This window comes from Oncorhynchus mykiss, chromosome 2 (assembly GCF_013265735.2).
Source record: "Oncorhynchus mykiss isolate Arlee chromosome 2, USDA_OmykA_1.1, whole genome shotgun sequence".
In the NCBI taxonomy this organism is placed as follows: domain Eukaryota; kingdom Metazoa; phylum Chordata; class Actinopteri; order Salmoniformes; family Salmonidae; genus Oncorhynchus; species Oncorhynchus mykiss.
This window is the reverse complement of record NC_048566.1, coordinates 78,067,514-78,079,226: the sequence shown is the minus strand read 5'-3', so window position 1 is coordinate 78,079,226 and position 11,713 is coordinate 78,067,514. Positions and strand designations below refer to the sequence as shown.

Here is an 11,713-nt window from a genome sequence, read left to right as displayed (position 1 = left end):
TTTGAAAAACCCGACTTTATCTGAGTTGTGCCTGTTGTCTTAGAGATAGAGTACTCATCATGGATATAACCCGTTATAGGTCGTTATCAACAAAACTTCACAATACAGTGCTGTGCCTTAGATTTGGCTGCTGGGGGGTAAGGAGACCACCATCTCTGCTAAAACCATTGACAACTGCATGCCGTTTTCTAGAGATGATGAAATAAATGTTAGAACTATTTGGGTTTAATATCACCTCTTGAAGAGCAGTCAGAACACCACATTTCCGATTATTCCACATTTAGCTCCATCAGAGTTATGCACCAAATAACTGCATGCTTTTCATGATCAGTAAACAATTGATCATGTCATTTCAGATACTAGAGGGCCTATCCACATTTAGCTTGCTTTACCAGAGATTAGGCTTTTGAAAAGAGCTTGACATCGGCAAATCCTCGTCCTGGTAAAGTTGTCAGTCGGACTACTGTCATCCCCACTATAGATGGCAAGAAACTTAAACAATATTTGTATATAGCCATCTAGTTTATCTCCTTAAAGTTAGCTCGTTAACTAGCCATATTGAGGTGATATGTTAGCTAGCCAATTCAACGTGGTAAATCAATCAATGTAGCCTATCATGTCTGTCAGCAGCAATTGTGATAAAATACGCTCTTAAAACAACATGTTGAAAAGGGGATAATGTTAGTTAACTTTGCTAGGTAGGCCTACATTGGTTGGAGAAAAAAAGTACATTAGGTCTGTCTACTCACCACTATGTTTAGCCAACTGTACAAAGTTTCAACCAGTAGTTTTCTAGTTTGCAAAGTAAACATTATCAGCTAACAATTGCCTACATCTGCAAATTTCATCCTTCTCCTGCTTGACAGGCAGAGGCCAAAAAAGACTATACACTATACATACTCCGGTATAGCTCACTTTTATTTTATATCACTCAAATACCCTATTAATGGCGGTGGCCAATATTGAGCGATATCGTGAGGCTATACCATACATATCTGAAATTACATGATCAATTGATGTTTACTGATCACGGAAAGCATGAAGTTACTTGCTGAATTACTCTGATGATGGAGCTAAATATGCGCAATTGTTTTGCATGGAATAATCAAACATTTGTAGTTCTGACTATGCTCTAAGCCACCGCACAGAGACAAAGAGAGAGAGAGAGAGAGAGATGCGGTTAGCCTACCATTTGAAGTATTTTATTAGGTGCTCTAAAAAGAAAGGAAAATACAATCACGAGGATCCCCTTTAATAGACCATATACCAACGCACAGACAGCACATTGCGCAAACAAAACAACCCTGGCTATATCAACCGAAATTACATGGGTCTATTACTAAACTTCTTGTTGAAAGAGAATACAGTATTTGAATGGGAAGGGACTGTCACTGGCAAACATGGTTACAGACCCAAAAACATTATATAGTGTCCCCTCCTGGTGAAGAAAAGCACATGAGCTAATTATAATACACAAAGTAAGCAAAACAATGAAATGCATCATTCCAACATTGCCTAAAATTATGACTAAGATACTAATGAGAGACCTATTTAAGCAATATAACAATTGAGATGTACAAACTATGGCATAAGGGAACGATGGTTGTATAAGAGGCAAGCCGTCATTTCGTTTAAGAGGAGGGGTCATAATTACCCATAAATCCTAACACTTAAAAGGCTGTGTTTTTTTTAATTAGAAATGTATTTTATTCATAATAGAAAAATCTACTTACATTGCTACATCAAACATGTCTAGCAAACCAAACGCAGGTATTAACAATGCTCAAACATACAAATATTAATTAAAATAAAAAAAAGAAACAATTTAAGTGCAATTATATTCACTCTGAAAATATCTTATTATAATGATTCATGAAGATGTTATTCTTGTTGTTATTCACTAGGGTTAGTGTTTTAATAAGATAATTAAATTCAATCAGAAAAATGTGTAATTTTGGTTTAGAATTTTGGAATTTTTGTTTGTGTATAAAGTATTTGGCAACAAGAATTTAAACAATTAACAATAATTTCAGTGGTTTTGTTATCATTGCAATAGTAACATATTATATATTTTATGTTGAAATTATAGGCAGTGTTCATAATAGTAAATAAGTACTTTGCAACGTTTTCCCAAAATGCTGACACAAATTTACATTCAAAGAACAAGTGAGACAGATTCTCACCTTCTTTTTCACAGAAAACACAGATATCATCAATAGCCACAAATTTGGAAATCATAGAATTACATATATCTTATGTAAAATGCTGAAGTGCACTTCCTTAACTTTGTTTGGTATACAGTATTTGTAAGGTCTTAACCATGCATTTTTTTCAGACAATGTCAGGAATAAGCATGTTCCAGAAAAACTTTCCTCTCGGTGTAAGTTGGTTTTGTGAATGAAGAATTTGTCTTGTATATTTATTACAACAATATTTCTCAAGTAAACCCACGCCTTCCAATCTGAGTTCTGGATAAACTTTGTGATCATTTCCAAAATTAAGATTATTTTTCATAAGTGTAGTTAGACCACTGGGAACGGCTTTGATCACAGAAATAAACTCTCTGAAAGGTATTGGAAACTCTTTCAATGTTATAAATTGTTCATATGTGAGAATATTACCCTTGTTGTCGAAAATATCAAGAACAAAGTCAATATTCCTCTCATGCGAGCTGGGGTAGAACAATGACTTATTCCACAAAAGAGCTTTATGAGGGGAAAAATTGTGCAGGAAACATATTTTCCATGCCTCTTAACGGGCTGTGTTATGTGTAGGTTTACCCTGGCGTGACGTTTTGATAACCTTGTAAATCTCTTTCGGACAAGATTACTTTTATCAATATATTAATCCGTTTCTTGATATGCTACACCTGTAAAGGGGATGGATTAACCTGGCAAAGGAGAAATGCTCACTAACAGGGACGTAAACACATTTGTGCTCAAAATTTGAACATTACAGGGATCTTTAATTTCAGCTCATGAAATATGGGACCAACACTTTACATGTTGCGTTTGTATTTTTGTTGATCGTAGTTAACATTTATTTAACAATACCTTGAAAACGGCACCAATTTGTCAATGCTTTTAGCTGAGCTGGGGATCTCATTGCCCATCAGCAGGCGAATCTAGCGCTCAGCAATTTATTGTGACGTTTTATTGATTTAGGTTTAGGACTAATGTTTAGGACTAATGACCAACTGAGTATTCTACTCAATGCATCCACATTGGGCGCTGGTGAAGATTTTTTTCTAACGTGCATTACTGTGGCTTGAAAACATGTAATTTCTAAAGAAGGCAAATAATTGGTAGGAGGAAACCTTTTCTCGACAGATTGACTTTAGATGCAGTATGTTAGCTACCCAACTACGATTGAGGGGAGACCTCCAGATTTGAACAAGCTAACATTAGCATTACTATCTATTTTTCACAAGCTTTGCTAGCTAATGACAACATTGCGATCTGTCTAAAGTACATTTGACAATACGATGATGGCAAAGTTGTTTCCTACAAAATATGTGCCTACTTTAGCAATGTAATTCTATTCCCAAGCCCCTATAGTATACTTTCGATGAAACAGTCACTAGCCCCGTTCTACCTTCGAGCATCAATGTGGCTGTGGCGGCTGAAGAACGTTGTTCTGCAAAGGGTTGGTCAAAACAAGCATTGTGATTGGTTGAGACATATTCCAAACCATACTAAAAAACGTTTAGCGGTAATCCTATGACGCAAAAATGGGCATCTTGTTTTCCGTTCCATCTGAGAATTCCCTGCGCAGCCAGTGTCCCTTCAGCCCAGCCAATTCATTAACTTGATCTCCACTGTAAAAAGCATCTAGACATTATTTCCCCTTGCTTCTAGCCTAACACAACCGGGGTTTGTACAAACATTGATGTCTGTCTCTCAACATTTGCAGCATTGTTTCAATATTGAAATTCGATCTCCACTGTCCTATTTCGAATTTATGTATCAGGACTAGAAGGACATCTTTTCTCAGCCAGTCAAAATGAATCAACATCATTTTAATGGATATGTGCAAAAGAATGCCAATAGAAAAACAGTTCAAACGAAATTAAATGCAGCTACTTTGCTGGTATTCTAGCTGCAAGGTTTGAATTGACTGTTAGCTTTAGTTGGCTGGCTAGCAAGCGATAAGTGCGTTGCGGAACATTTAGAATGAACAACTGGGTGGCGTCCATAGATATAGAACAAGAAAACAACGACTGAAATAGTAGCCTATTTATCAAAATAACATTTTTTATTTAAATGTAAACCAGTTGTAGAAAAGCCATTGTATGCAATCACTCGATGGTGTCGTTGCCATTGTTATTCATTTCACATTTCCACAAATTTCAAACTGTTTCCTTTCAAATTGTATCAAAAATATGCATATCCTTGCTTAAGGTCCTGAGCTATATGCAGTTAGATTTGGGTATGTCATTTTAGGCTAAAGGTGAAAAAGGGTTGGATCCTTAAGAGGTTTTAAAACAGTTGTACACGAGAGGGCGTTCATCTGACCGCAGCAAAGTCGTGCAATTTTTTTTTTGTTTAGCACGCCCTCTCGTGAACAATTGCTTTATTAACAATGGCAACAACGTGACGGAGGTTAATACAACAGGTGATTTGAATTCCCATTGTTAGATCCTCCTGCCCATGATATGGTAAACAAACGTACACACGTTTGTACACGTACGTTCATAAAAAGTGTTATAATTTACATCATTACCTAGTGACACACTAATACTACTTCTACTACCACAGATAGAACAATGAGACAGATATTTGACTGGATGTTTAAATGTAAAACTATTTATAAAAAATGGAGATGGCCTAGAAGGCGCTGTCACAGATGCTACAATTAGGCAATAAGGCCCGGGTGTGGTATATGGCCAATATACCACGGCTAAGGGCTGTTCTTATGCACGACGCAACTAGAGCAGTAAAAATAAGTATTTTGCCTTACCACGGACATACAGGGCTCGAACCACCCAGTTTATAATGGCACAGACACAAAGATTGAGGCCTTAACTATCTCTATGGCGTGTTGCTCACACACGTATCTGCCCTCTCATTGGTTAGAATGGTCCCACCTGATCTTGCCTCCTACCGCCTGCCTTCCATCTGTGAGTACAACATGTATTTCCATTGTTAGAGCGGTCATGTCTATTTTGTCAATATAATCAGAGGCAGAGGCAAGGGGTAACTGGGCCCAAAATCTGTATTCTCCAGCAGGTGGCGTTTTATTCGCTCACTAAGCGAGGAGTTTCTGTATGGAGGTTATTGAGTGTCGAATTTGGTAAACAAAAAATGTAATGGTTTATTTGTTTCGTGTAGTTTCACAATACTTAGGTTGTTACGAGTGTACGGATTTAAGTATACATTTTGAGAGAAAATACTTTATGTCGAAGTTGTGCCTGTTATCGCACTCGTATCTGCCCTCTCATTGGCTAGAAGGGTCCCACCTGATCTTGCCTCCTCGACTTCCTTCCATTTTTGAAGACATTTATTTTCAACGTTAGAGTGGCCAATGGAGTGTCTGGACAATATAATGGCTTATCTGTGATATAATAGACGATATTTCATTTAGTTAATTGACTGAACTAAACCAAGTATGGACAGCGTTTATGTACTTTACGGTTCCACGTTTTTATTTTCCTTCAATCAGAGGGGTGTTTTGTATGATTGACAAACCTCATGAGAATATTTCATCGTAGTGGTTTATAGGAGGGTCCAATTTATTTTCCACTAACTACTCCCGGAAGATAAACCTAAACATTAGAAAATGCTGTAGCCACTTCGTAACCAACTTCCAATAAAAACACAGTATTATTCATGATATGGATTTTACAGATACATTTTTTTGGGTGACCAATCCTCTGATTCAGGTAAGGAGAATGGCTGCCTGTCTCAAATGTCAATTCGGCTCGATTAGATTTGGCTAAATTCGACTAGCTAGCTACCGGTAGTTGCTGAACTATAGCTAGATACGCTAACTAATATATTGTTGTCATTAATTGACTAAGTGGAAATTGTCATATCAATGGCAAACTAGATTGATGATGATGATGATCCACCATTGCCAGGAAGACAACATTGCTACTCCCTCCTACATCCAGTGTAATTCGGCATGTTTAGCAAATATTGTCTCTCATCCTAGTTGTGTGTGTGTGTCCCACCTTCAGGCTCATCTCACGCTTGACCAGAACTTGCCAGTGTCACGGTTAACGTACACCCTCCAGGCGGCCACCCCTCACTTAAATGAGAATGTCTCTGGCCCAGAGAGTCCTACTGTCATGGACCTTCACCCTCATATTCCTCATCATGCTGGTCCTCAAACTGGACTCCAAGATCCACTGGAACTGGTTCCTCATCTTCTTCCCTGTATGGACATTTGACACCATTCTCATCCTCATGCTGGTGGTGAAGATGGCGGGTCGGTGCAAGCCTGGCTATGACCCACGGGACGACCAGCAGAACCTGCGGCAGAGGGTGTTGTACCTGGTGGCAATGCTGCTGAAACTGGGCTTCTGTCTGACGCTGTGCGCCCGGTTGGAGAGGCTGACGGACATCTGGCTCAGTGTGGTGGACTGAAGTCAAGACTGGGACTATTCCACAGCTGATCCATAGCTGATTTGTTATTGCTCAGCTATAATTAAAAACATTTGCATCTGACTGGGAGCGTGCAGAAACTTTTTCCTGTTTCTTCAGAAAATGTTACAAAAATACATTTACTCGAAGAACAATGCAAATGCAAAGTTTGGTAACTGAATGACATTTTGTGCTGTTTACTGTCATTTTGTTAACAAACTTTTCATTGTTTTTCAAATATATGTGTGGGACTCAATTGATGCTCCAGTGAATAATTTTTCTGCCGTGTGATATTTGAGACTTGTTGGTTGAGAATTCAGAGAATTCGTAAGCAGACTCGAACCCTTGCTCTCCAGACAGACTGACTGGTCTGTGCATGTGCCTGTGTTATTCTCTGATAACTGGGACCGTTAGGTCCAATGGGTTTATATGTGAACATTGGTATTGAATATGTTTCTTTTAAGTGTGATAGGGATATGTTTTCCCCTGGAGACCATGAAGAAACACACAAACCATAAAATGTCTCTACTTTGCTGAAGTTTTCAAATATCTGCCTGGGTTGGATTGGTGAAAGCAGAATGACTGATTATACAACAGTATGTCCCTGCATTCATTTATCCAATCACATGCAGATCAGTGACTACCTCAAAGAAGGGAGAAGGTGTACATTTTCTATGGTTTGGAACACGGCTCAGTGTGAAATGAAGTGAATTACATAACTGGTAATCTGACCCAATCCAGAGAGTATGGAGGGAGGGATTGCCTGCCCTCCGGGGTGTTGTAACTGTAGGTCTTGGTGACTCAGGGACAGGACTTGTACTGTTACTGGGGTCGTTCCACAAAATGAGTGCCTTTTGCGTTCCTTTGATATTTTAAGTAGACATTTTCAAAGCCTGAAATTAAAGACTGTTATATTCAATGAAGTTCCCTTTAATATAGACCACAGAGAATTAAATAAATCAGATGTTTTTATTTGAATAAAGACTTGCTAAAGTGCCAAAATTCAGCATTTTTACATGTCCCTCTGTGACTTCCAGGAAGATTTTAACCCACTTTTCCCCAAAATCTCAGTTTTTACCATCGTTGTAAAGCCCTAGTTAGGGAGTGAACATTATTTAAAATAACGGTTACATGGAGAAAAGCGGACCTCACTGCAGCAAAAATATATTTGACATAAACCCTCCCTGAACGCTGAAAAAAACAAAATGGCCCTATACCAAAAATAATAATTAAAACAAAGTGGATAGCAGAGAACATGTCTACCGTTTACCCTCACTTATTGGACAGACCAGAGCCTTACAGTGCCTTCATAAAGTATTCACACCCCTTGACCTTTTCCACATTTTATGTTACATCCTGAATTTAAAATGGATTAAACAGAGATGTTTTGGTCACTGGCCGTAACAATATTCCATTAATGTCAAAGTGGAATTGTGTTTGTAATTGTTTTTACAAATTAATAAAAAATTGAAAGCAGAAATGTCTTGAGTCAATAAGTATTCAACCCCTTTGATTTTTGAATGAATACCTAATCTCTGTACCCCACACAGAATTATCTGTAAGGTCCCTCAGTCGAGCAGTGAATTGCAAACACAGATTCAAGCACAAAGACCAGGGAGGTTTCCCAATGCCTCGCAAAGAATGGCATCTACTGGTAGATGGGTAAAACAAAAAAAAGCAGACATTATATATACCTTTGAGAATTAAGTTATTAATTACACTTTGGGTGGTGTATCAATACACCCAGTCACTACAAAGATACAGGCCTCCTTCCTAACTCATTTGCCAGAGAGGAAGGAAACTGCTCAGGGATTTTACCATGAGGCCAATGGTGACTGTAAAACAGTTAAAGAGTTTGTCTTTGATAGTAGAAAATTGAGGATGGATCAACATTTTATTTACTCCACAATACTAACCTAATTAACAGTGGGAAAAGGAAGCTTGTGCAGAATAAAACGATTCCAAAACATGCATCCTGTTTGCAACAAGGCACTAAAGTAATACTGCAGAAAATGTGGCAAAGCAATTCACTTGTTGTCCTGAATACAAAGTGTTATGTTTGGGGCAATCCCAATATAACACATTACTGAGTCCTACTCTCCATATTTTCAAGCATAGTGGTGGCTGCATCATGTATGCGTGTAATCATTAAGGACTGTGGAGTTCTTCAGGATAAAAAATTAATGGAATGGAGCTAAGAACAGGCTAAATCCTATAGGTAAACCTGGTTCAGTCTGCTTTCCACTGGGAGAGGAATTCACCTTTCAGCAGGACAATAACCTAAAACACACGGCCAAATCTATGCTGGAGTTGCTTACCAAGAAGACAGTGAATGTTTCTAGGTCAAGTTACAGTTTTGACTTAAATCTACTTGAAAATCTATGGCAAGACCTGAAGTCTAGCAATAATCAACAACATATTTGACAGAGCTTGAAGAATTTTGAAAAGAATAATGGGCAAATATTGCACAATCCAGGTGTGGAATGCCACTTAGAGACTTACCTAGAAACACTCAGCTGTAATCGCTGCCAATGGTGCTTCTACAAAGTATTGACTCTTTGATGTGAATACTTATGTAAATGAGATATTTTTGTATTTAATTTACAATAAATTTGGAAAAATGTCTAAAAACATGTTTTCACTCTGTCATTATCGGGTATTGTGTGAAGATGCGTGAGAAAAACAAACATATTTAATTAACTTTGAATTCAGGCTGTAACACAACAAAATGTGAAATATGTCAAGGGTTATGAATACTTTCTGAAGGCACTGTATATATGGAGTTTTACAAACTGTTCTTTGTCCTGTAAGCATTACATGGCAACGCTGGAATTTTGATATCAGAAGGTTGTGGGTTCACAGAACACTGTGGACAAGAGTAGTGGTGGAAAAATATTTTTTATAGTAAAAGCATTGCATGAATATATCATCATTTTTGCAGGTCAGAGAAAAAAATAGCAGTTTATAAACATTTGTGCAATTCTACGTCATATTACATATTAGCAGAATCTTTTTTAATACCACACAAATGACCAAAATCACAGGCCAAGAACGGACATAGGCCTATGTGTACATATTTTCATATTTCTCCCATGCCAAATCAGTATGTCTTGTTTGCAACAAACTGTCCCTGTTTGCAAATAATTTAATCGTAGACGTCGTTAAGCATGGTACTTTCAAAAGTTAGGCTGACCTTTCCACCCCAGACAAAGTAGGCCTACCGATGTAGAAAAATCTAAGCTTTAACTTCTGGCTACTCTTCTTCCGTGGCTTAACCCAACGAGAGACGGTCACAAGTGTTTCCATAAAAAACATATTCTATTGTACAGAAAGTGAATAGCCTAATCAATTGATAGTAACAGAATTAGATGACTTCCCAAGCAAAGTTAATTTTGGTCTCCTCTGCTATAGAAGGTTGTATCTCAGCGTCTGAATGTCAAAGAAACTATGCCCCGACGAATTGAGGCTGTTCTGAGGGAAAAAGGGGGAAGGTGTTCCTAATGTTTTGTATACACAGTGTATAGCCTAATAAGCAACTAATTCTAAAACATTGAAAAATATTGACATTTTATCAATTACAAATGACATGACCTTCCCCTAAGCTATATTAAAAAAATACTTAACCCTCCCCTTGACTGAAATTGAAAAAAGCGTAACCCTCCCCCATTTCCCTCCAGGTAACCATTCTGTACTTAATATAGTATTGAGATGGTAAAACGTGTCATTCATTAAGTTGAACATTTCCTCTTTATGACAGAATGTTACAATTTGGTGAAATCAATGTTTTTTTTCACAAATTACACATCTCAAAAGGCACCAAATTGGTGGAATGATTCCTACTGGCAACCACAGAATCAGGGTTAGAAAGGGATCTATAACCATATTAACGCCATGTTGTCTTCTGTGATATTTTGTTGTTTGTTATAGCAGTTTCTCAATATATTCCTGTGGCACACCCAGGAGGGTAAATGTTATTTTGCTTTAGTCCAGCACCAACAAACCTGATTCGACTAAGAAAGGATCATCTAGCCATATGAGCTGAATAAGGCTAATGCTGGGTTCAAACCAAACTGTGCATCCCTTTAGAGTCCCACAGGAATGGATTGAGAAACACCGGCTGGGGGTGTGCCTGGTTTGACAACACTTCTTAGAACATTCCTTAATATTCTACCTGTAATGGGCTACGGCCAAACTCATACTCCTGAACATAGATGAAATCGTATAGAGCCTATGATGTAGATCTACTCAAGTCAACTATTTTCGGACAAGTTTGTCTGCCAAAAGACGGACCATTTGTGCCTTTTTTGTCAGAGAATCACCATCCGTTGTCATTCATCGGAGAACAGATGACTCCCATTGAAAAAGCAAACTGAAATTCTCAGACACAAAATCCCATTGTCGGCAGCCTTACACCTATCAGGTTCCATCAGATCTGCAGACACTGAAGGGGATCTTGGATGTTCCTGGCCATGGCTTTGTCTGTTGGGCCCATGTTATGTGTTGGGAGTTTCACTTTAAATGTATGGTGAGCTCCAAAAGTATTGGGACAGTGACACAATTTGTGTTGTTTTGGCTCTGTACTCCAGCACTTTGGATTTTAAATGATACAATGACTACGATATTAAAGTGCAGACTGTCCACTTTAACCAGAGAGAATTTTCACATTGGGTGAACCGTTTAGAAATTCCAGCACTTTTTGTACATAGTCCCCCCATTTTAGGGGACCAAAAGTATTGGGACAAAATTCACTTATATGTAGTCAAAGTATAGTATTTGGTCCCATATTCCTAGCACGCAATGATTACATCAAGCTTGTGACTCTACAAATGTGTTGGATACATTTGCTGTTTGTTTTAGATAATTTTGTGCCCAATAGAAATTCATGGTAAATATTGTCATTTTGGAGTCCCTTTTATTGTAAATAAGAATAGAATATGTTCCTAAACACCTCTACAGTCATGTTGATTCTGCCATGATTACAGACAGTCCTGAATCAATCGTGAATAATGAAAGTTAAGACGCACAAATATTATACCTCCAAGGCATGCTAACCTCTCACCATGACAGTAAGGTTAGCATTTTGCAGGGGTATGATATTTGTGCGTCTAACTTTCTTTTTGCTAGACTTT

The 11,713-nt window shown here is 37.9% G+C and overlaps 1 protein-coding gene across 3 annotated transcripts; it reads left to right on the top strand.

The window, feature by feature from the left end:
• The first annotated feature begins 58 nt into the window (after positions 1 to 58).
• On the top strand, positions 59 to 7,503 carry LOC110496818 (transmembrane protein 60). Of its 3 annotated transcripts, none has more exons than XM_036956111.1 (2): positions 59 to 137; positions 6,179 to 7,503. In XM_036956111.1, exon 2 carries the CDS (start codon positions 6,255 to 6,257, stop codon positions 6,585 to 6,587), a length of 333 nt encoding a protein of 110 aa, XP_036812006.1. In that variant the 5' UTR covers positions 59 to 137; positions 6,179 to 6,254; the 3' UTR covers positions 6,588 to 7,503. The 3 variants fall into 3 exon arrangements, with proteins under 3 accessions (XP_036812006.1, XP_021428524.2, XP_021428517.2); XM_021572849.2 differs by lacking the exon at positions 59 to 137 and adding an exon at positions 4,771 to 5,119; XM_021572842.2 differs by lacking the exon at positions 59 to 137 and adding an exon at positions 5,221 to 5,881.
• Positions 7,504 to 11,713: the final 4,210 nt, after the last annotated feature.